At 38.3% G+C, this 26,621-nt stretch overlaps 1 protein-coding gene across 1 annotated transcript; it reads left to right on the top strand.

Annotated features, from left to right (window-relative positions):
- The first annotated feature begins 355 nt into the window (after window positions 1-355).
- Window positions 356-17,350, top strand: LOC137184505 (potassium channel subfamily K member 2-like). Its single transcript, XM_067592260.1, has 9 exons — window positions 356-689; window positions 2,831-2,937; window positions 3,075-3,187; window positions 4,327-4,417; window positions 5,792-5,909; window positions 6,698-6,858; window positions 9,826-10,012; window positions 10,121-10,260; window positions 13,095-17,350. Coding segments are annotated over exons 1-9 (1,257 nt in total). The 5' UTR covers window positions 356-688; the 3' UTR covers window positions 13,434-17,350.
- The last annotated feature ends 9,271 nt before the right edge of the window (window positions 17,351-26,621 follow it).

The raw sequence follows: 26,621 nt of genomic DNA, 5'->3' as shown, positions 1-26,621 counted from the left end.
AAATGCTTCTATGAGCACTAATGACCCCCCTCCACTCAGATCACCTATACCAAGAGGGTTTGCTGTCAGAATCCCTCAGATTCATTCTGACTAACACAATAACACATTACTCTGAGATGAGCAGACTTTTGTCCCATAAAGGACCCTTGTATGACATGAGGGTGTGCACATTTATGTCCAAATCACTAAAATAATGCTTACAGAATGAAAATGTATGCAAAATCAATACTTATGTAGATGGGGACTCCTGAAACTAGATCCCAGTTTGGGAACCACCTCTCTGTGTCCGGCACATCCACCCCTTCCCTCCTTTCTCCACCCATCTCTTCCTCCTCCTCCTCCTCCTCCTTCCTCTCGGTGTTATCCCGCCGCTCCAACCGGTGCGCTCAAAAGCGAGAGCGCAGGAGTGGGTGTTAGACAGCAGAAAGAGCAAGAGAGAAAAACCAGAGAAAGCTTTTTGCTGTAACATGTGGAGACAATAAAACTGCTGTGCAAGCGTAGCATCAGTGTCCGATCAGCGGTGAAAGGAGAGGAGAAGAGCAAAAGAAAAACGGAGCGCCAGTTCGTCCCCCCGCTTCAGCTCCGCAGGAAGGAGAGACGCAGAGGAGGAAAGATTCCCCTAAACGCAGTGAGAGCGTCGGATGAGGAGAAGAGGAGAGCGGAGGGCATTGGATAGGCAACACCAAGGAGTGAGTACTCACAGACAGACAACTTGTCCTGAAACTTATTCACAGCCAGGTGCAGAACTCCACCGCTCACAATGGCTGCCTTTTCAATAAAACTCATCTTAATCTAATTTAATCTAAATTATTTAAATTAAATATCTAAAGTATAAACTTCAATAAAATCACACGCACTGTTTGGCAGACTTGTTCCACTATGTTTCAACACTATGAGAGAGACAATATGTGAGAGAGCAGAGATGGAGGGGTGTGTGTGTGTGAGTGTGTGTGTGTGAGTGTGTGTGTGTGTGTGTGTGTGTGTGTGTGTGTGTGTGTGTGTGTGTGTGTGTGTGTGTGTGTGTGATATTGTAGGGCTATCATTGTGAGAACCAATATGAGTTTTAGACCTGGGAAGTGAGGACATTTTAGGAAAATGAAGACATTTTGGCCAGTATTCACTTCCTGACATACTTTCAAAGGGCTGTTTGAGGGTTCAGACTTGGTTTTAGGGTCAAGGTTAGAACTGGTTTTAGGTTCAGTTTAGGGTTAGGGTTGGAGTTTGGCATTTAGTTGTGATGGTCAAGGTTTGAATTAGGGAATGCATTATGTCAATGAATGTCCTCACTAAGATAGCTATACCTACTTGTGTGTGTGTGTGTGTGTGTGTGTGTGTGTGTGGTTGAGTTGACTGGAGAGAGGGATGAATAGAGGGGTGAGGGAGAAAATACCAGCAAAGAGGAGGAGAGGATATGGGAGGGTCCGTTCAGAGTCACCCAGACAGAAGAGAAGAGAAGAGGAGAGAAGAGAAGAGAAGAGAAGAGAAGAGAAGAGAAGAGAAGAGAAGAGAAGAGGAGAGGAGAAGAGAGAAAAGAAGAGAAGAGAAGAGGAGAGGAGAGGAGAGGAGAGAAGAGAAGAGAAGAGAAGAGAAGAGAAGAGAAGAGGAGAGGAGAGGAGAGAAGAGAAGAGAAGAGAAGAGAAGAGAAGAGAAGAGAAGAGAAGAGAAGAGCAGACTCCCAAACCCCAAAAGTGTTAAGGTCAAATAAGCATGAAATTGTATTGTACAGTTATAGCCTATATTTAAATTACAGTCTAAAACATCTACTGTACAGGAACCTGCTGGTGACTCCACTTTCCAGTGAAATAAGCTTTGATTAGAATCAACTCACTCATTCTTTTGTTCTCACTCGGACAGAGTATCTTTCGTACGACACACATCTCAGCAGTCTCTCTAACTTGTGTGCCTTTCTGTGTCCTCCTCTGTGATCAGTATAATTTGTCACTTAATGTTAAAGATCAATATTATTTCATTAAAGATTTGTGAGCCTTAAGTGGTGGCACTCTGTAAATCATGGGAACTGAGTTTATGTGGTTTTAGTATTTGAAACAATAGCAGAATAACTGAGAGGTTAATATGCTTTTGAGACACATTTTTGCAGGTTTTCTGGCAAGTTAAAATATTTTTGCTGAATAAATATTTAATGGATTAAAACAAACATGCAGCAATAATATTTATCCTATTTCTACAGTACTGTGATGGTATTCTTACAATATTTTCCTTTACCTTTGAAATCAAATTGCTGGGATGTGATGTCATTCTGTCATTATATCTGCTAATAAATTATAGTCTATTCTCATAATAGCTGAAAAATACATATAAATATAATGTTGATCCTAAATTATTCAGTTTATTATTGATAGTATAATGTACATTATTGTACGCAGAGCCCTAATACATCTCCTTTCTCCTCTCCCTACTTGATGTCAATTTACAGAAACAAAACAATATTCCTAAAAAAACAAAAGTAAAAATTGATTCAAGAGTCAAAATAACCAACATTTAAGCACATTTTTTTAATACAGTTGGTCTTACGTTGATGTACGCCACTCTCCACTCTCTGTCTCACCTTTTATTCTCAACTTGTATCTTATAAAAGCACATTCACAAACAAGCGTTGCAGCCTAAATGGGAGAAAAAAGCAGAGCACTAAATGTTAGAGCATGATGCATGCTTTTGCCAGCGTTAGACTTTAAAGGCCTTGTTGGTGATTTATTTATAAGGCCTTCTAAAATTAACAGCTAAATGTGTTTGACCAGAGCAAGAGAGCAGAGACCAGAAGGGGAAAGAAATGTGAGAAAAAATTGCCTTTTTTCTCCATTTCCCCTGACAGTGGCAGCTCCAGACTTATTGGACCCTAAATCCGCCACTCACAACACCAAGCCCCGCCTCTCCTTCTCCACAAAGCCAATCACGCTGACTCCCCGGGAGGAGAGTGAGGTGAGAGAAAAAAGAAAGAAGTCCAGACATTCAAAGTGATTGTTTTCTTTTTTTTTCCTCCCCAAATGGCCTTTTGGCATTTTTATAGGACACTTCCTGTATGTATGTGAGTTGATTGATCAGTTGAAGTGTTGTAGGTGGTTGCCACAGTGATGAAATGGAAGACAGTGACAGCCATCTTTCTTTTGGTGGTACTGTACCTGGTGATGGGAGCAGCCGTCTTCAGAGCCCTGGAACAGCCTCATGAGAGGTACGCAGGCTAATCATGTGTTTACCTTTCTGTCTGCTTCACTAACAGTAAAGCCATCCATCCATTTATCCATTGTACCCAACAACTGTTACTGACCCTCTGTCTGCCAACTGTAAAAAATGTTTTCAGTAGCCGAGAGATGGATGCAAACTTATCACCTTTCACCCATTAGGCTGTTCTCAAAATTCACTGAACACTACAGTAATGACTCCCCAAAATGCAATGTGGATACACTAAAACTAAACAAGTATTGGTCTATTTTGAATCTTTTGTTCATTGTGAAATTGTTTAGAATGTTAATAAATGCTTCATGACACACTGTAAAATTACAATTAATCATTACTAAGAAAGGTACTAAATTATATTTGTCTAAACCTTTTTTTAAGAAAAAACATCAGCCCTGGTGCTGCTGGATTCAAGTTGTAACTGAAGGTAGTAGCTATGTTGTTGAAAGTGGTGATCATGAATCTGAGTATATCTCTACAGTATGGAGTCTCTCAGGGTTAAATTCTTGTGCATCTATAAATTGATCTCTATATGCTTTACCCAGATTTACATAACTTTGTCATCAAATTACTTTGATGCCATAGACAGAAATCACCCCCTATTTACTATATAGTGCACTATATTTACCCTCCACCATTTATTTTGAATGTCCAAATTATGAGTGTGTAAATGTGTCCACTCTACTGTATGGTGCCCTCAAATATTCAACAGTGGAAGGAAAAAGTAGTGTTGAGTGACTCTCCAGCTGTCAGTGATGATGCAAAGTGATGATGATTAGTGAGTGTCCGAAATCTCAATTTGTTGCTTACTATTAAGTAAATGAATTGAGTGTCTATTATATAGAGAATAGTGAATGAGTGACCAAGGGAGTCATTTTGGACACAGCTATAGACTCAGTGTGTCAGTTTTAGAGCATGTAAACATGTGGATGTGACTGAATGTCCCTCAGTTAATTAAAGAAACACTGAGATAATAATATTTGGCAACAAGGAGGAAAACTGAGCATGTTATTCCTATTCTTAAATCTTAATACAAGTTTTTACGCTCTGGGGTGCACTCTGTGAAATATGATGACAATTCGACTTTTGTATCACAAATAATTCTGAGCCTCTCTCACTTTCTCTCTCTCTTAGTGCCCAGCGTTTGGCCATCCTGTCCCAGAAGCTGGAGTTCCTGGCCAGACACTCCTGTGTCAACCAGAGTCAGCTGGAGGAGCTGGTTAAGGTGAGAAAGACCTCACCTTAACCAGAGAAGGAATGATAAAAAATAAGTATTGTGCGTGTGCAGCATACAGATGTGTCAGCTTCTCTTATACACAAACAATTGTGATTGAACCATAGACTAAAAAATAATGGATGTAGCCATTGTGATGTCAACCATTGGTTTGTGGACTCCTGTTTTGAAGCCTCGAGTTTGCATTTCGACTGCAAGTTAAAATATTTTTAACCAAGCTGCTACCTGCTAGCTTGGTTAGCATAGTGCATTTACAGTCTATGGCTAACTGAACTAATGCTAATGCTAATTTTTGCTAGCGAAAAGCAGGCTTAAAACCATTATAACAAAATGTACTTACCGGAAAAAACTGAACATCCAACTCCTTAGAGGGTCTTTTAGTACAACGTAACGCTGAACAAGACTTCTTTGCGCGACCAAACTGTTAAAATGAACTTTTATGAACTGAAAACACACTGAAATAGCGACGGCTATGGCTACATCTATACTCACAATCGTTACGTTATCTAACCAGCGTTGTCGCTGTGGTGGCGACTTGCCTGTGATGGCACCAAACTGTCACTCAAAGTAATCACACCCTTAATTATACATAACTTTAAGCCTTAATAAAATTTAAATGAGTGAGTTATATACATACAGTTGTCATGAACGGGGAAATTAGCTATAGAGACCAAAAACGTTGTTTGTACCAGGCTGTAAACACGTTTATATCTGCTGTAAAGTTGGGCATTTTAACCTGGGGGTCTATGGGGATTGAGTCACTTTTGGAGCCAGCCTCAAGTGGCCATTTGAGGAACTGCAGTTTTTAGCACTTCGATGTTGGCTTTATTTTTCAGCCCTGAAGGTTACCTCTTGGATAAAACACAGCTGCAGTGGTTTCAGCACCATGGACAGCTCCTGCAGCTTCACTTCTCAGCAGTGGGAAGAAATGTCAAACCACACAAAGATTGTTTCTGTTGTGAAGCTTTTTTTGTTAGTCCTGTTCCCAGTTGTGAACCAGAAGGCTCTTACATTATCACTCCAGATTACTCCAGATTTCACATTTTTATTTTCGCCTCGGCCACAGTCACCTAAAACTTTAAGTGACTCTTTAACTTTAAACATCTTTAACTTACTAGACACGAAAGCATGCAGACAAACATACACATTCCTTCTTACACCAGTACAAGAAACAAAGGTGCCTTCTTGAACCTTTTAATAATGATATTAGTTAAAGAAAGAAAGGTAGGAAATTATGTGAATAGGTTATATTATTGTTTTTCTAATTATCATTATATATAATTAAATTTGAAAAGCCCCTTGAAACAAGTAAACTCAACACACAGTTTAACACAAATCTCTTTCTCTCTCTCTGTCCCTCTCCAGCAAGTTGTGTCTGCTATCCGTTCAGGAGTAAACCCTGCAGAAACACTGACCAACCACAGCAGCCTGTGGGACCTGAGCTCCGCCTTCTTCTTTGCTGGGACCGTCATCACAACCATCGGTAGGAAACACACACACACACACACACCCTCAACACACATCTTTGTAATTATTTAGAACATCAGTGGTTCAAACTGATTACATATGAAAAACACAAACATAGTATTTTCTGATATTGATGTGTAATTGTCCGGTGTGTCACCTTCCCTAAATATTAGCGTATGAGTTTAAATCATTGCAATTGCGTGTGTGGGTGTGCATGTATGTAGCTGTGAAGCTGATTGGAGACTCAGTCAGAGGGTACAACATAAAAATAAAAAAAAAACATGGATTCATCTTACCTGTTGCTTTGTTGCACCTGATTATTTAAAGGATTATTTAATAGTTTCACTTATTACGATGATCAGTTCCTCCAGCAGCAGAAAGCATGAAACACAGTCTGTTTGTCTTGATTGGTTGGCTGAGAATAAGGTTGTCACTCTGTGTTTTTATTACAAGTTTTGTTAACATTAGAAGTTTTAGAAATATTCTGCTTCATCAAAACATTGTTGGTTGAAGTAACTCGACTGTGTAAAACAAACAGTGGAACCTGGAAGAAAAATCAGTACAAAAAGACAGAATAGAGCGATGCAACACTGAAACAATCCTTTTGAATTTTGTGAAAATCAAATCAGCAACATCCCAGATAATGTGTATAATGTGTGATGTACAGAATGTGAAACAAACACCATTAGGCCAAACATTAGATGATGAAGAAGAAAACATTGTCCCTAGTCTTCATTCAACAGCCTCCATCATTCTGATCTCAGGTGATATATTTCCTCATCTCTCCATCTGTCCTCTCTGCAGGTTTTGGGAACATCTCTCCCCATACAGAGGGCGGAAGAATCTTCTGCATCGTCTATGCGTTGCTGGGGATACCCCTGTTCGGCTTTCTTTTGGCGGGTGTTGGGGATCAGCTCGGCACCATCTTTGGCAAGGGCATTGCCAGAGTGGAGAAGATGTTTGTGGTGAGTCTGGAGTAACATACATCAACATGTAAACACCAAATATTTCTGATACAAATACAGAGACACACAAGTTCACACAAGTTTAGAGTCTGCAGGCAGAAAGTCCATATAGGCAATCCTAAATAATTTATATCAAAGCACTCTTGACAATATCCTCGGTCACACCAGCTCTTTTAGTTCATATTTACAGACCTACATCTGACTTAACTCAAGATGCTTTTGCACAACATATTTTCTATATGGGTTAAATTGTAGGTGCAAGTTTTCAGGGGGAGATCAGGGAACAGAGAAGAATGAGATACTGAGATAGTTAACAGTAGAGGTTCCTTGTTTAAATGCAGTCTGTGTGTTATAAAGTTTTTGTGCTACGTGTGTGTAAATGGTCCGTGTGCCTGCACACTTTATATGCAGTGTGAACAAAACCTTTGACCTCCATTTACATTTGGATGAATAATTCTGCAGACAATCTGAATATATTACTGCACATCAGGTATTGATTGAACCCTCAAACTGTTAATGATTGTTAGTTTTGGTTAAAATCTGAATTGAAGTTAGTTTAGTCTTTATGAATCCAGAGCTCAAACCGAATAAGTAATTTAATAGTAGTAGTAATCAATTTATTTGTCATGTCATGTGGACATGCTGTCCATTTGACATCAGCATTATTTATTGTTAATGTTATTTACATCCCAAAATGAGAGAAACAATTTGTGTCTGAGTTGAAGTTACAGTTGTGAATAATTTGCTTTGCAGTCTTGAATGAAATGAGTTGATAATGTGTAATTCAGAATGATTTGCTCCTTCTGCGGCTCTGAGGGCACCCGAAGGACTCTGTAATGCAATATGATTAAGGCTGAGGACGGAGGACAAAAGTTCATTGTGTGAGTGTGTGTGTTTTTGAAAGCTTTATTGCTCTGTACCCAGATTGTGTGAGACTGCTGCATTATCCTCAGAGAATACTGTGAATGTCTTTTCTTTTGTACTGCACCCTGAGGAGCAATTTATAGGATAATGCTATTACTGCTCACACTGAACTCTCTCTCTCTCTCTCTCTCTCTCTCTCTCTCTCTCTCTCTCTCTCTCTCTCTCTCTCTCTCTCTCTCTGTGTGTGTGTGTGTGTGTGTGTGTGTGTGTGTGTGTGTGTGTATGTGTGGATACAGTGTCAGACTGTTTTACCATTTCACTTCAAAAACAGTTTTCTCCCTGTAATCTGTAATTTGTTAAGTAATATTTAATTAATCACTGATATGGTCAATTGTTGCTGAACACAAAAACTGAAAAAATTAACTTTTACTGTGGTTGGAGATGCATTTCATACCATACTACCAGATGATGCTGATGGCCTTGTGGGCTTGACACTGGACATGTTGGTATCTTAAGGCACACTAGTGTAATAGCTCCATGGATGGAAATGTAGATCGGGCTGTCGGTGACACCGCTTTAGTCCAGACTGGAATATATCAACAATTATTGGATTGTTTGCCATGAAATTTTGTAGACATTCATGTTCCCTGGAGGACATATTGGAATGACTTTGGTGATCTTCTAACTTTTCCTCTAGTGCCGCCATGAGGTTGACATTTGTGGTTTTGAGTGAAATGTCTCTTAAACTATTGGATGGGTTGCCATGAAATGTTCCCGTCAGGATGAACTAAACTTGAAGGTGATCCCTTCACTTTTCATTAAGCACCATCATCAGGTTAAAAAAAAATAAAAATCACTTTTTCAAATACTTTGGTTCATGACCAAAAACCTGCAAACTAATAACATTCCCATCAGCCTCAGCTGTGCTTTATATTTAGTGCTAATTAGCAAACGTTAGCATTTTGCTCAAAGCTCCATTGTGCTTAAGCACAGTGTCACAGAGGTGTTAGCAACTCTGTAGACATCAAAATCAGCAACATGAGCCCGTTTTTTCTCAGGTTGTTGGATGGCCTTTCCTTTCATTTCTTGGTCGGTTAAGTCATTAAAGGATACGTTCACAATTTTTCAAGTCTGCCTTAAAACAACAGTCAGGTGTCCATATGAACACTGAAAGAGGCTTTCCTGGGTGTAATCATTCCTCCTGTTCATACGGCTATTAAAAGATCCCCTTCACATGTGCTTTTAGTGTAGGTGATGGGGGCCAAAATCCACAGTGTGTCCAGTCATTTTGTGCAAAAATACATTGAAAGTTTATCTGAAGCATATATGAGGCTTCAGCAGTCTGAGTTAGTCATATCAAGGGGATATTTACCACATTTACAGTCTTTTTAGCATCAAATTCCCTCCTTGTGTTTCCTTGGACAGTGTCTCCCTGTTGAGCTGCAGTGGAAGTATAGTAACAAAAAGAGGGACTTTGGTACTAAAAAGACTGTAATGTTGAAAGAAATTTTTATTACAATTTTAATAAAAAATTTAAAATTTTTATACAGAAGGAGGCTTCTGGATTTTGGCCTCCATCACTTACATTGTAAGTGCTTTATGAAGGGATCTCTTAATGTATGTATGAACAGGAGGAATGACTATAGCAAGAAAAAACAATTTCAGTGTTCATTTTGGCAACTGACTGTTGTTTAAAGACAGACTTGAAAAATTGTGAACCGTTGGCTTCCACACAACATCCGGTACCTACATAGCTGAAGTTCTAACATAATTTCGGTTACTTCTCACTGCTAGACAAGGTGATCAATGTACATATTTTATCAAAAAAAGTCTATATTGGAACTGGATTTCTGTCTTTCAAGCACCTCCTTGCTGCCTCTCCAACAGTTCCAGCGAAGAGGTCAATAATTTATGTTTTACAATACAGTTTGACGCAGCATCTACACTACACAGGTCCAAGAAACTGTGAACAATGAGGGAGTGATGAAGCTTCATGTACTTTGCACTGCAGTGATCACAAACATACCAAACAGATCAGATGTCCTCCAGTTGAAATTCACCATCACATTGCTCATTTTCTCAGCCTCTGTGTCTCCCCTGCAGCACTGGGACATCAGTCAGACAAAGATCCGGGTCATATCCACCCTACTGTTTGTGTTGTTTGGCTGCTTGCTGTTTGTGGCGCTCCCAGCAGCCATCTTTAAACACATCGAGGGGTGGTCTGCGCTGGAGTCTCTTTACTTTGTGGTCATTACCCTGACCACCATAGGATTTGGGGACTTTGTAGCAGGTACAAACACAGCCAGTGAGTGAATGTCACCATTAGAAAAAGAACTCTGTCTCTTTGTACCACACTCATCATGTGTTTGAAAGACTCACTATCTCTCTCTGCGTCTAGGTGGCTCAGAAATAGATTATTTGGACTACTATAAACCAGTTGTATGGTTCTGGATTCTGGTGGGATTGGCGTACTTCGCTGCCATCCTCAGCATGATAGGAGACTGGCTGAGAGTCATCTCCAAGCGGACCAAAGAAGAGGTGTGTTGGCTTTCATTTTCTACTTCATCCTTTTTTTCTGTAATTTCTTCTATTTCTCTGTGCGTACTTGTTTACCTAACAACGTTTACATTTCTACCTTCTGTATCTCTTTCTGTCTTTCTTTCAGCACAGTGACACACAAGTTATCTGTGTCACTTAGTTACAGTGACCCTCAGCTGTCCCCACCTCAACTTTTGCCCTCTGCTTAACTTCATTTCAATGATAAGACTGTTTTCTAATCCAATTGACTGTGCGTAATCCAAACACATAAAACAGTCTTAGTCCATTACTGTGAGCATCTCCAGAGAGAGAGAGAGAGTGTTTGGACAATGTGTGATGATGCTCTTATAAGAAAATGTATCTAGAATTGTCTGAGCTCTAAATATAACACAGATTATGCGAATGAATGCAGCTGTTTCCAAAGGAAAATCCGTGCTCACCAATATTTTTCAGGTTCCTTGATTTTACACTAATTTCCTGGATTTTCTGAATAATTTGCAGGTATGAAACAATCAATTTTAGCACCTTTTACAAAGAGGGTGGTGCAATTTGGTACAAATTCTAAGAAAAGTGTTAAGTTGGTTTAGTTGGTAAGTACCCACTTAATATATTTAAATAAGATACTTAATAAATTTGATTCTTTAACTGACTGAAAATACTTTTTCAGTGTGTAGTGTTGTGTGTCAAATGATATATTAGCATATTAGGGTTGTTCAATAATTTCCTAAAAGTAGCTTCTGTGTATCTGTCAATTCTCAGGACAATTTTTTAAAGAGTTATGTACTTTGGTGGTATACAGGAAATGTGCTCATTATAGAGTTTTTAAGAAAAAGCCTGATATGCTGATATATAGTTTGACACACACAACTACACACTGAAAACAAAGCATTTTCTGCCTGATAAAAAATCGTTAAGAGTCTGATGTATTAAGAATTTTTACAAATTTACAACGATATATGAACCCAAATATACTAAACGGGCACTTACCCACTAAATCAAGTAACACTTATGTTTTAATTTGTACCAAGTTGCACCACCCTCTCTGCAAAATGTCCTAAAAAATTACTGTTAAATACCTATAAATTACTACCTGTAAATTAGCATAAACTAAGATCTAACATCTAAACAAGAGTTTTCACAGGAGTTGTCATTAGTCAACTGGTATTTAATTCACCAGAGTTTGACTGGTAGGTTAGTGTGAATGGAGATTTGGTCACACATTTTATTATCACTTTTTCAATTCTGAACAAGCAAACATCTTATAATCAACAAGTAAGACTTGGATCTTTGGCAAGAACATGATGACATGACATCACACGACATGGTGTGTGTGCCCATTAGTTAAGCATAATTAGTTGAATGATGCTGGTCTGCAGCTGCAACTGTTAAGTGGTTTTGCATGATGCGTTTGTGTGTGTGTTCACTAATGATCCCCATGGCTTCTCATGCTGAAGTCCTGTTGTGATCCCACATATCTTACTGACCTGTGAAGTGTGTGTGCTGTTATCATCAGGCTCTGTGATGTAGTTAGAAGCAGAGACATTGTTCAAGGTGTGTTTACGACAGCAGTGTGCACAAGTTTCCTTTTTTGCTCTGAAGTGATACAAGAATCTAAGGCTGCTCCAGCCATCCTCTGATGAGATATTAGGGCTAAACATTAGAAAGCAGAAATATCCTGGTTAAACATCGCTCCACCAACTAATCTCCACTTTTTCTTGTTTATCAGCGTCTTTGTTGAATCTGATTTCATGCAGAAAGTCACATCTTGAGTCAGATTTCTTATTAAACCTCAAAAATCACTTTAACTGATGTGGGTTTCTGAGAGGAAGTGGACTTAAAGGACAGGTTCACAATTTTACAAGTCTGTCTTTAACCAACAGTCAGTTTGCCAAATGAAAATAACCAACTGTTGTTGTTTTTTAAGACAGACTTGAAAAATAGTGAACTTATCCTTTAATTACACTATAAAATTCATGAATGGAAGCTGAAGTAACATTTGGTTATATTCATGCATTGTTAATAAAGGGCATCTCGTACCATCACACACTGATGTGTTTGTAACATTAGTAGAAAAGTAACAGTATCGTTACCGTACCTCGCTCGTTGAGGTGGCTTAACTCTAATGGATAAATGTATTAGAAATTTTCTGTTACGGACAAATATACTAATAATTTCATGATGAAAAAGCTTCCTGGATTAATGTCCAATACAATTGTCCCCACAGGCAAAATACTAAAGTAATATTTGTTTCAGACATTTCATGTCTTAAAGTTACAGTGTTTTTTTTTTTTATTCTGTGTATACGAAGAGAGTGAAACTTCATTCATATTAGATTTTGTGGTTTCCTGAAGACGTACGTTGAGGTTTTTGATTCATTTAAATTCATTGAACTGATTTTTCTCCTTAAATCATCTCAAAACTAGATTCAGTGTAGCAGCACAGTCAGTGTTCAGAATAAAATAACTACAAAAGTTCAGTCTCAACAACATAATGACAGTTGATGAATACACTTACAGGCCTGTTCAGTTGCAGATAAATTGTTTTAATGTAATTGAGTTGACTTCCTGGTCAGTGATAATGTCTTTCTCCATCTTACTCTCACCTGTTTTTATTCTCTTGTGGTTTTCTGATGAAGATGTTTATTTATGGCAGATCATTAAAGGGCCATGCTGTAGTTTCAGCCAGAGCATTTATAGCTATGTGGTAGTAAAATTAACCCCAGAGGGAAAATAATAAGCAAACACTGACGTCCTAATCAGCATAATGCGATTCTGTTCATTTCTTACATCATGTAGTCTTCCTCACCGCATTTCTCTCTCTTTCTGTCCTTGCAGGTGGGAGAGATCCGCGCTCACGCTGCAGAGTGGACGGCTAATGTCTCAGCAGAGTTCAAAGAAACACGCAGACGTGTTAGTGTTGAGATCTACGATAAGTTCCAGCGCGCCGCATCGATTAAACGCAAACTGTCCTCAGAGCTGGGATTCAGCCCTGCCCCTGAGCTCACGCTGCCCAGGAGAACTGCGTCGGTCAATTACAGTGATGAGCGGGAGAGGAACGAGAAGGAGGCTGGGCTGCAGGGCCTGACGACACCACTGGCCAGAAACGGTGGTTTGATCATAAATGGTTTGGACCCAGAGAGAGGAGATATCGCAATCATAGAGCACCTCAAGTAGAAAGACGATGGCCAACACCTTTCAAGGTCTTTCTGAGGTCTTTCAGTTTGCAATGAGAAAAGCAACGACACCAACATGCTGCAAGTCATCATTTGTGGCATCAGTGCTGAGAGCAGATGTTTTTATTCACAAATTAAGTAATTATGAAAATGTGGTGACTCCAGGAGGGACATCTTCACCCCTCTACAGGGAGGTTGGAGTATGTGGAGGGAGCCAAAACTCCCTTCAAGAACACTTCAATGGATTTTTGACAATGGAAGACATTTAAAGAATGAGAAAAATACATAATACATGAGTTGCTCTGAAGTTGTCCTGGATGAGAACTGGGATGAGACTAGATGTCAAGCAAACCTCACTCAGCTGTTGGGAATGGAAAGATCTTGGAATAAAGTACATTTTCCCGTTAATGTTGACTTGGGTTCAGCGTTTATCTCTGCTAAAGGACAAAAGAAAACGTACTGTAAACATACAGTCACGGTATTTGGTGACCCAATATGGAAAAAATCTGAAGAACTTCCAAACGTGCCTGTCTGCGTCTGCAGAGTCCAAACTCTAAACATATTCTATATTTGAACAATTTAGGATGAAATGTTAATACAAAAGTTATACAACCTAAAATGTCTCTGTTTGGTATCTGGATGCAGAGTGACGCTGACAATCACAGCACGCTGTTAACTGAAACATCAGATGCTGCTTCAGCTCTGTACTGTAAATGGTGAAATGTAATGATATCAGACATGTGAAAGTAAGATGTTTGAAATACAGAGATGGTGGATTTCTTCAAAATGACTGTAGAATGTAAAGAAGTTCAGGTTGTGAAGATGGCAGGCGGGGATATATTGTTTGTGCTACAGACATTTAGATTGAGATCATATCAGAGGTTTATTTTTTCTGGCAAAGGACAATTACTCACAAAAAAAATTAAATGTTTGCAATTCTGAAAATGTTCAATCCTGCACCAAAGCTTAACCAAAATGCAAAATTTAAAAGCATGTGCAGTTTAAACTCTTAAACTCTTTATGATTATAATTCCAACCGCTGCAATCAGCTGTAATAGAGGAACATATGTTTAGTTTCATGAGTTTAGTCACCAGGTATGATACTTGAAATAATCTGTTGCATGTTATGGTGGAATATCATCACCACAGGCCACTGTAATACTGAAAAGATGTGCTGTTATATGAGTGCGTTTCTTTACTTTTGGTGTTTTTCCTCCAACCTTTGTCAGACATGTCGGTAAATGTTCTAATTTACAGACACACAGTAGTGAAAAATAGTTAATATTGTTACCAACAACAAATATAAGCCATTATTTTTATAGCTAGGCCATAATGATTACTTTTACTCAGCAATTTCAAATTTACAACTACACTCAGACCTGGCATATTTCAGTCAAACAAGCTTTTGAGTTACTTCTTTATTTACCATTCCCAGTAAGATGTATCTGTCTTTAAACTGGTTACCAGTGACAGCCATGACAGTAGTACAGTGCTTTCGTAAAGAGCTTAGTAAGACTGTAGATCTCTTTGTTACGTTGTCATCTCAACGTTTTTATTGTGACACATCACTACATGGCGTATTTACCACTAACTCCTCTCAGCTGTAGAGAAAGAAGCAGAAGGAGAAAAGTTCAAAGTGTCTCTGATTCTGGATGCAAAAGAAATGTGAGAGCGCCGATTGTTTCTATGTGGAGATTCATCAAACTTTTGCTGTGCCTTAAACTTTTTATTTTGCCAAACTAAGGCCAAGCACAACACACTGTGAAGTGGGCAACTGACTCAAACATCGTCATAAGTAACCAAACTATGTGACGTTGGCGTATATCTAGTCCAACAAAACTAATTCAGTTGTTTACACTCAGGATACTGCGCTGGCCTCGATCCACATGGACACATACTCAGCCAATGCTTTGTTTCTGTTATAATATTTGAATGACTCAGTGGATCAAGCGAGACTGCTGCTGATTTAGTTGCTGGTAGCAGAAAAAGTTCATATTTGTCTGGGAAACTGTAGTAGTTGCCCATGAAGGATGCTTTGCCTCTTTGAGCCAATTAGACACAACCATTAAAATTGTTCATTTACGTGAGACAAAAGTCTCAACTTCTGGAGTTGTAATAGAGATGAGATCATTGTTATTAATGAGATATGACATATTTAATTTCTCTCTCACACTGATGACCTCTTTGTAGGTCTTCAGTGTGAACATGCACACATCAAACTTCAATGTTGAGACAAAGTTTTCACCCAAGTTTGAATCAGGCCAGTGCTGTCAAATATTCACAAACACATTAACTCACATTAAACACACTGACTAAATTAACATCTGACGGAGCTGCAGCTTCATGGTTTAGAGTCCATATAACATATCATAGTATTGTATTGGTATGTTGTGAGGAGCAGGACCTGAAATGAAAATAACAAATTAATCTGTTTCTGCTTTTCCAGCAAATGTTTCAGTTTACTCGCTGCTGACCGACCTAAAACTGCTATATTTCACATTGTACACATTTCTGAGTTGTGCCAAATCTGAGAAAACATTTCTGGTAAACTTTCCAATTAGAAGGTATGATTTTATCATCTGATCTTTAACTGTCTTTATCAGTTGTCATACATTTGGTGCCCTGGAGAACACTGTATCTCCACTTTTTATGTCTGTGGACATGCGTGACCTTAAGGATGAGTCAAACTACTGACGTGATTGTTTTAAGTGTCAGAAAACTTGTTCTGGAGCATCAGTCAAACCATTTGTGTTTGTTTATGTAATAATGTCCTTCTGCAAGGCCCCAAAGTTACTGTTAGGATTTATAAGCAAAATGACATAGAGAATATATTCACACACACACACACACACACACACAATGAGGGTTCTCTTGTACACCTGCCGTTGAAAATGCACTTTGATTAACAGCATTTGAACGTAACAACATGCCACAGCTCTCACCGCTAACCAGTCCATCCAATCAGAAGGCTCTGATTCTGTTATGTGGCGTTAACTATAACTACATAAAACGTTTCAGTCTGACAATGACAGCGAGAGTTTAACCCTTAGATTAATGACAACATACACAAGGAGTGTGATACCATCTTCAAAAGATTCATTCTTTTATCTAAAAGCCACAGATGATCAAGCTGTGAGGAATATTTACAACTTATGATTTAGATTTTAAGTTGTATTTTTTTTTAAACATTGGAAATTTATATTTGACAGCTTTGTAGATTAGGATTGAGAACTTTTAGTAGGCTGTTGAATGAATTTAGAGAGTAATGACAAAATAAAAAAAGTCTGTAGAGTAGCCTCTAATTCATCATGGTGCCAAAAATGGGCCGAGAACAGCAGGCACATTTCTGTATGTGCAGAAATAAGAAAACGTGCTATAAGTATCCAGTCCATTTGCAATTATTTGATATTTTTGGAACTGGCCTCTTTTATTTGACATTTTAGTTTGTCTTTTAGAAGTGGACATCCTCATCAAATTAACAGAAATATAGGAAAAGTCCAGAGGGTGTAGCTTATAGCTGGTTTAGACTATTTCTAGAGTCATAGTGTTTTTAGTTCTGCACTAACTCAGAGGCTGTAATATTCAGTACTAACACAGAATGGAGACATTAGTGATGTTACACTGTGTGGTGGCTGGTTGGTCTGTCTTTGCCTTCTCTCTTTGCTATTCAGTTAAAACATATGACATTGTTACACAATCATCCTTTTTTTTAGCTGTGCTAAAGTGAAACTAACTGAAAAAATGTTCCTTTTCCACTAATGTGCCAGATGTGTCGATGATTTTTATGGCCGCAATGATCATGAACGCTTTGTATTTTTCTACACTCTATGTTTGTACTGGTAGAGTATTTCTACACTGGTGTAAGTCTGTATGAATGTCTGTAGAGCCCAAATGCAATGTAACAAAGAGTTTTGTACAATATGTGACTTACAAATATACAAAAATTCAGTTCTTTCCCTGCGTGCTGTGTCATTCAATCAAACTGAGTCAATTTAATCAGATATTTTATTTACACAGAGCAGCATGTAGAAATTGGCGTGAAATGTTTAATTTTCTGGTTTGTTTTCATTATATCATTTGGAAATCTTCAGGAAAATTTGCAGTTAATCAGAGGAACATATGATCAATATGATGATTTGTCAAAGGATAATGAAACTTCTTGCAGCTGCATTAGGGTGATTAGATAATCCAACTTAACCTAAAACATAACTTCTAAGTGTTTAATTTCACACAAAAGAGACAGAAATACCATATTATAGCAAATGCCAAATAAGGAAGCACTAGCAGCGTCATCAGATTGATGACAAAGTCATTCCCACCACTGCCAGACATAACTTTGCTTTATTAAGTATTTGGAAGCACATTAATCAGTATCTTCTGTTTCTCTCACACAGTTCACAGCCGATGAACCGCTGAGCGATGATTAAACTTCCTGGATGATAGAGTGGTCTGATGAGTGGGACTGGCCAGTGGTTGCAGGTCTTATGATGCGTGAGGTAAAGTTATCAAAACAGGAAGTGCAGACCAGAATCAACATTGCACAGTCAAACTGCCTCAGTACTCGGGCTCATTTCAGCATGATATTTCCTCTGTTGGAAGAGCTCCTCTCTAGCCAGCAAAGTCCAGGCTGGAACCACATGATCAGTAATGTGATGAATAAAATATGTCCTGCAAGCTAAAAGTGGAGATATTGATGCTATATGTGGTATTTATTTATATATAACCATGAGGGAGGTGAGTGGATTGTGAGGAAAAAGTAAAAAGCAAGTCATAATTCAACACAGGTGCAGGCTTCCACACATACAAAATTTGCATTTTTTTCGATTCACACCACAAGCTGCTGCTGGCCAGGACTCCTTGCATGTCCTCTGATCCTCTTTAAGTGGACTTTTGGGAGGTTGCACTACTGAGACTGATCAATATCCTGCCCTAGGACACCTTTGAAGGTGACTTTACCCAAAATACACTCAAAAACACATTATTGGAAGCTCTTCATTGTGGGGTCTGTGGTTTAACAAGACTAGCCAGAATATTGACATGTTGTTTGTTTTTCAGATGTAATTTTGGAGGCTTTGAGCAAAACAAATCAGTCTCAGCAGCTGAGATCTTAAAACCCTCAGCAAATAAAACCAAACTATCTGCAATTCCATGGTTCAACACCATTAGGGATACACACGAAAACACAATTTTGTAATTCGGCGGAACTGACCTTTTAAGAGGAATATGTAGAGATCAAACTCTGGTCCACACAGATTGTTGAGCCTCACCAAACCTCAGTGCATCCTGCCACATCAACAGTCTACGTTCAGCAAAATCTACTTGCTACAGTACAAACAGGATACCTGTCATTTTGTATCATCTATTCAGAGAATAGTTACTGGATATGTAACTTCACCTGTAATTTATTTGGGCATATGTCAGATCTGAGTGGAGCTGTAAAATTACTGCGTTTTTCTGTTGTTATAAGATATTTTATCAGCTCATACAGTCTGTGTCTCTCGTTAATGTAACCCAGGTCCAGTGAAGGTCTTTGATTCAGCTCATATTTGCAAATCCTTAATTTTTTGAAACTAAGTGTCTCTATACAGTAACTGCATATTTCACAGAAAGCTCACAAGCTGCTACACGGAGTAGACAACACTGTTTTATCTTCTTTTTGCTGCAGCTCTGTATTTGCAGTGTTGTCCTCGTTCAACACGCGTCTGTGAAAGTAATTTCCCTGAGGGGGGGTTAATGTTTCAAACCATTGCAAGTACAGGAGTCAGATGAACTGAAGCGTCCACCGGCTTTTATGTTGATTCTGTTATAATGGTTTCTATTTTTAGTTCTGTAAATGTAAAAGCAATTCTTCAGTTCTGCTAGAAAGGTGCTGTAAAAAAGCCTGGGGATAATGGCAAAATAGCTCATACTGTGTGTGTGTAATTGAACATTATATCTCCATGAGTGTAGGGAGGCAACCGTGAATATCATAACGTAGCTTATAGTCAAGCCGACATGGTCAGGTTTCAGGCAGCTGCTTATGATGGTTTTTAAGTTTTTCTTTCTTTTCTCATTCACTGTTGCCATTCATTCATTTCCTTTAGTCCTCTTCTCTCTTCTGCTATCCACAGTTTTCCAACTTCACAGTCTCTTCTCACGCAAGGACTCAGACATCAGAGACGAGTTGCCTCTGATGGCAGCCAGACAGCCAGACATCTTCTTTTCTCACCACTTCAACAGGAAATGTGTTATATTTAACCTGCCACAGACATAAAGCGCTGATGTAGCTTTAAGCACACCAATCCATCACACAACTAACAAAACCAAAAAGACTAGAATCATCCAGATTTTAATGTCTTTAAAGGCAACAGTGGTGGAAAGGAGCACAAGTCAGCCTGTAAACAGTTTGTATGAAACGTTCAGTGAAGTCTAAGAAAATTATATGAGTGACTTCATGAGTCATCTCAGTTTGCGGACCACACATTTTAACAGAAAGTCTGAATTACAAACCGGTGGCATGGAGTTTGAAAGAATTTACCAGCCAGGAAGGGTCGAACCATAGACACTTATGTGTTGCAATATGGGGAATGTTGAAGCTTGACCCATACTAGGGACTACGAGTCACGATATCTGTCTCTAATAAGTCCTCCAACTTCAGGGAAATGCAACACTAAATTGCTAGGGTGCCTCCTTAAAGACAGACTTGATCCAGCTCAAAATATGCAAAGAACGAAGGCAGTAATAAAGATTTTACACATAATTAGTAGTCAATGCTATTATTGTTAGACATGAGAGTAGATGAGTAGTAGTAGACATTAGAGTTTATAAAGGGTTTATAGGTTTTAATAAAATATGCATTGAAGAGAACATTTTAACAGCCAGGCAAAAGTCTGAATCCACTTCAGATTAATGAAATTTGCAGAGACAGCAATCTTTATAGAGCCATGATAGTCATCATAGTTCTGAAAATATTAACGATATCCAGTTTGACAAATGACCAGAGGGACTTCTCAGAGGTTGACATTACATCAGAAGAGATTTTGTGTACTATTGGTTCTATCAAACATGGTATCTGATCGTATTCATTTGTGCAGAGTCTCTGTTGACAGACTTGAATGGGATTATTTAGCATCTGTTTTGTTTAGATAAACAAAACTAATTAACTTTGGTCCCATTTTATCTTCATGGATTCCAATTTTACGGTTTATAATTCTCCAATGTCACTAATCAACACAAACAGTCAATACTGTTTTTTCAGACTATCTGGTAGAATAAGGCAGGGTTGTCCACTGTCTCCATTATTATTCACTCTCACTATTGAACCCCTTCCCATGAAAACCAGATCACATAACCAGATACATGGTACTAAGATTGGAGGTGAAAGGTTATTTCTTGGTATGTTGACGATATTTTTGTTTATTTAAGCAATCTACTCAGTTCCAATTCTTTTTATGCTGCTTGACCTCTTTACATAATGCTTTCAATCTGAATTACCTGCAGATATTGGATACAACTTCCAGTGATATAAAGAGGTTTACATCCCATCTCCCTTGTATTAATTTCACTTTCATCACCACTGTCGTACTTCTTTCAAAAATTAAGATTTATTTCTTCCTTCATATGAAGAAGTAAGTCTCCAAGAATTACCTCTCAGGTTCTTCAGCTTCAACTGGTGGTCGTAATTAATTACCCACTTTCACAATGTATTTTCTCTTAGCTTAGCTGACCCAACTCAAACAATGATTCTCCAGTCACTTAAATGCAAGGGCTAAAATGGAATCACATGTTTCTCCCTGAAACCTGAAACATATACCTTATAATAACACATGAATTTACAAAAATTGCAAATAACCCTTGTTTAGAGAATCATCCATCCATCCATTTTCTTTACCGCTTATCCACACACCCTGACTACTGGCACCAATCCAACACATGATGGCTGAACGAAACAGGAGTATCGTGTGGAGCTATATCACAGCTGTCAATGAGCACATTAAACACATGAAAAACAACTAAAAACAGAACTGTGACCTGCAACAGAAAAGAAGAGAGGAGGAGGAAAATGCTTCAGACAGAGACAGAGAGTCTTTTCAGAGAGCATGAAATAGCCAGATATACAGTTTATAGTGGTAAAATTAATATTGTAGTCCAATCGGATCTTTAGCATTGGTTAATGTTACATTTTCAAAGTATGATTGGTCACCATTAGCTGTTACTTAAGCAGACCGGTTAAATATAGACAATATTTAGATATTCAAATAATATATTCAGCCCATTGACACTTATTATTAGTTATCTAAATTAAATCCATTTTAGTTACAACTCATGTTTGTCCAGCCTTGAGCCGGGCTGTGACAAAATGGGGGCTCATCCAGAATCAAATGAACCATGTTGGTAAGATGAAATCTAGCCTTTGTGGTAATTTGGCCTGCTTTTGTTTTTGCTACCTCCTGTGATGATGGCAGTCTGTCAATTTGTTTGTAGGCATTTGGAAAGAGTTTGCCTACCTGGTTACCAATTTTAGGAGTATCACATGAGTTTTGTTCTGTTTTGGGGAAGAGCAAATTTGTAGTCCTCCAGTATGTTACTGGAGTTTTTCCCACTATGTTTTGGTAACACACTCTGGCAATAAGTTTGTTTTAGCTTGACCTCTTAAAGTGGCAGTGAAAGTGGGTAGAGCTCTATGCTTGGAATCACGTCCATGGCTTTCTGGGGGTAACTGCATAGCAAGTGCTTACTGGACCAACTGGTTTACAGTGAATAAATACCCTCATCAGTAGCTGCCTGAAGATCAGGGTTTAGCTTATGTAGTTGTATTTGTGAGCCTAGAATGGGGAAGCTCCAGTTTGTTTGTGTGGACTACCTTTTGGTTTTGTTGATGCACATCAGGATTCAGCACTTTAGTTTTGTGTTTTGTCAGGTTTGTTTAATGAAAAGGGTTTGTTACCTTCCTGTCTGTATGTCTCATGTAGTCAGGGATTGGGCCTTGACGCTGTCACACACCTGATGCATTGTCTTTAGTGCTGTGGAGTCAGGGAGTTGGCCTTGACACACACATTAGTCATCTGTACAGTACCATCCCACATGGTTTTTGTTCTGTCCTCTCTCTGCTTATGCCACTATATTTTTGTTTCCTTAATATCTTAGATTCTTCCTCTGGTAGGAAGAAGGTTGCAGACATCTGAGGTTCGACAAGATGGTGAAACTCGTATAGGTGGTATTCTGTGTCAGAGATTAGTGGGATATGTACTTTGTCTTTAGTATTGTTTGTATTTCAACTGTTTAGCTAAAAGGACAAAGAACTAGCAAAAATTGCGAGAGGAAACGGTGATACAAGTGCAATAAGGAGCGAGTTCAAAAGGATGGGCCTTCAGAATAAGAGTTCCCTACTTCCCTTTTTGCCAGCAGGTTGACAGACTCATTTAGTTATGAAAAATGTATCAATCTCCAAATAAAATAAAGTTGAGTTACCATAAAGTTAAATTAACAAGCATCAAATCTATTTTCAAAATTCAAAGAATAAGCTCGATTTTTATCCTCATTAATGCTATTACAGTTAAGAACAGTGGACATGAACTTACATGTTTTGCAGCAGGTGGACAAGAATGTTTGACAGCATTTCAATATGTTGCTGCAAGAAACGATGGCTTTAATTTCAATGAAATACTGCTGCAAATCATTGCATTGTCATGTGAAATAGAAAAGTAAACAGGCTCACTCACAAGAACTAAATGGTCCTTCAACCTCTCTCACATACATTTGTACATATAGATAACCAGTCTGTTATTATTGTTATTGCTACTTCTCCCCTTTCACTCCATTATATTTGATTTTATTCCTCTTTCAGTGACAATAAATTTAGACTTTGGCATTAGAAAACTGACCTGATGATGGCATATCAACATTCTATAATCAGCTGCAAGAAAAATATGGTTTACCATCCAGCTGTTTTGTTTTTCTCAGTGACTAGGAGGCTTCTTGCAAGAACCCAAACAATCTGGTATTAAAACTTGCCGGCAACACAGATGTCACTAGACAAAAGTGGGAAAGAGACGTAGAGCTTAGCTTAAGTAACCAGAAATGGTCTGAATTATAAAGAAAAAAAATCCAATACTAATACTCTATAAATCAATTATAAGCCATGAATAAGAAAATCTTTTTGGGTGCCAGGTTATAAACAGTTGAAGGGATTTTTCACAACCTGGCAACCCAAAAGATTTCCTTATTTAAAGTTTATAAGTGATCTATAAGCATTAGTAAATTATTTGGTCTACACCTTATTCCTAGGTTTTAAAAAAAACAACCTTTGGGGGGCATTTTATCAGTGCATATGATGTTGTTTTAATGTAAATAAAATGTACCACCATGAGATGAACTCTTTCCCGCTGTCCTGTTCATACACACCAGTCGACACTTCCTGCCAGTGACTCTCCGTTGGCCCGGAGAGCTGCTGCTTACATAGTGCTGCTGGGCAAAGAATAGGACAAATCATGCATACAGCAGGGGGATCGACAGTCCGTCGGTCTGTCAGTTCCGCAGACAGACGCGCACACACATGCATACACAAACACACTCTCCAGTCTGAGAGCCAGTGATAACATAGCTCAGCGCACCCATCTCCTCATTTCCCGTGTCCTCGGCCAGAGTTGGTTCTGGCACCGCAGCTTCCGCTAACAGCTCCAGCCAGAGACATCAGAGCAGGACTGTATCCGCTCTGAGGTGTGTGACTGTGTCATCTCCGCTCTGTTCCCATAACCCAGCATGCCCCACTGTCCCCTCGCCCACCGCCAGTCACACAGAGACAGAGTCAGGATGAGCAGACCAGGTGAACGTTAAACAAAAGAGTGTCGAGTTTCCTTTGATGCTTCAACAAGATGAAGATCTACAACAAGATCTATAGTTTTCTATCTTAATGTGTCCTTATTAGGTTTTAGCAGAGCCAGAGGTCAAAAGGTCACCATGCTGACCTGAGCCGAGACATCAATACCTCTAATGCTTAAGTCTATACACCAGAAGAGAAGATCAATGCTTATTGATCCAAAGCAGCATTTCTGAATCACATCATGAAGGTTCACCCAGAGAAAACCCACTAATCATTTTTGACATTTCACATCAGCTGCTGTCGATGTGTGTCAGTGTCGTCACAGACAGTCAGCATGAAGGACGCTCAGTGGTGTAAACTGTGGATATCGACACGTCATTTTGATTATTTTTGTTTTCCATTGAATGTGAATATCTGAAAGAAGACTGGACCATCAGGTTTGGATCTAGATTAGTTGATTGACAATTAACTGGCGATTATTTTGACAATCGAATAATCGCTTTTTAAGCAAAAATGCAAAACATTTGCTTGTTTCAACTTCTCAAATGTGATGACTTGATGTATTTCTCTGTCATACATGATAGTAATCTGAATATCTTTGGGGTTTGAAAACAAGACATTTAAAGGCGAAACCTTTGACTCTTGGAAGTTATAACAGGTGTTTTTCTCTATTTTTTGACATTCTACAGACAAAGCAATTAATTGATTAATTGAGAAAAATAGCATAATCTTTAAAATCTCACCATGAAGCAGAAATGCCTGTTAGGAGGTGATCTGTTCCTGCAGTGAATAATCATGTGGGCATATCAGAAAACCGAGTAATGATAATAATGGGATTATATCTAGTGTTGATTTCATATCTGTTCCTACTGTTCATTTGTTATGTGTAAAGTTTTGTTTTCTTTGCTGTGCTTCAAATGTAGAAACTGTGATTAAAAGTAAAAATAAAGAGTGTCACTGATCTTTCATCTTTCACCACAGACGACTTAATGAAAGCCAAACACTATAGAATCACCATAAACATGATTACAACACTCCATCGTGAGGTAATGAGTCTGTTGACCAGTCATCTCTTGTAGTATTAAATAACACTTGCTTGTTTCCTTAATGAGCAAAAGTTAATGAGGTATGACTTGGAATTTGGTGTCTAAGGAGCAAAGTGTTGCATTATTAACATGGCGGAAAGCTGCTGGTGTGACGTATCCTCAATAACTCGTCTCTGTGAATGTCTCAATTTAAACTAGATGTCAGGTGGACTGAAGGAGCTCCGTGTCTCACAGAGGATGAAGAAGATTAAATAAAACAAGGACTGTAAAATTATGTGTTTACTCTGAAATTTAAAATGCAAATCTGTCATTAATTTGCAATGAATTGAACATTTGTTACTTCAGTGTTAAAGGGACAGTACAACATACAGTGTGAACACTAAACTACATTGTTATTAAAGGAGAAGATATTCTGTATTTTAAGCAAATCTGTTCAAACAAGTGCAATCATTTGTCACATCCTCAACTAATATAAATGTGGGAGCACTTAGATTTCATGCTACTGTCTCAACATTAATCTGAATTCAAACCTTTCATCTCCTTATAGTCAACTTCCGAGTATACACGTTAATTTGGAAGTGTAGTAGTTGATATTCTGAAGAATAACCTAAAATCTCACTACAGAAAATATTAACTAACCAATCTGAAGGCATATAAAACAGAAGTATAACAAGCTGTGAGAAGATAAAATCTTTACACTGTCAGTCTGAACATTTAGGAAGCAGGATGATGAGGCCCTGACTGAAGTGTTTGAAAGGTTCAAATGGTGGAGAAGAATGTACACGACTAATTAACTGAATGTGAAGATTTATGTCATTTTGTTTTATGTACACCATCATATGAAGACAGCGAGGTTGAGTTTGTTTGCTTTGAGACTTTAGTGAATATTTTTTTGTTTTGTGGGTTTATTGTGGTGGCTGTTAATATTTTGTTTGTGTTGAGGTGTATATGATGTGTGTTGATATTTGGAAAATTAAAATAAAATTTTACCCAACACCCAAGTCTAACATCTTTTCTCTGTATGGCTCAGGTTCTCCACCCTGTGGTGGCAGCGTGAACCGCTGTGTACTTGTATGACACAGGCAGCGTTAACTTATTCACACCACTGTTGCAGCAACATAAAGGTGTTTCTATATTTTCACCTTAACATCAGATTCTTGTTCAGATGTTTACCCCTGTAACTTTTTAAGATAACTTTTTCTGTGTATATTTGATAGATCCTCGCCAGCAGAACTTTAACATCAGTCATGTGGACAATAATAAGTAAAGCTAAAAGTATTATTTCCAATAATAATAGTAGTGAAGACAAGAGACTTGTGTAAAGTGACAAAGAAACCACACA

This window comes from Thunnus thynnus, chromosome 1 (assembly GCF_963924715.1).
Source record: "Thunnus thynnus chromosome 1, fThuThy2.1, whole genome shotgun sequence".
NCBI classification, from domain to species: domain Eukaryota; kingdom Metazoa; phylum Chordata; class Actinopteri; order Scombriformes; family Scombridae; genus Thunnus; species Thunnus thynnus.
The sequence above is the reverse complement of the archived record's forward strand: the minus strand, read 5'-3'. Positions and strand labels throughout refer to the sequence as shown.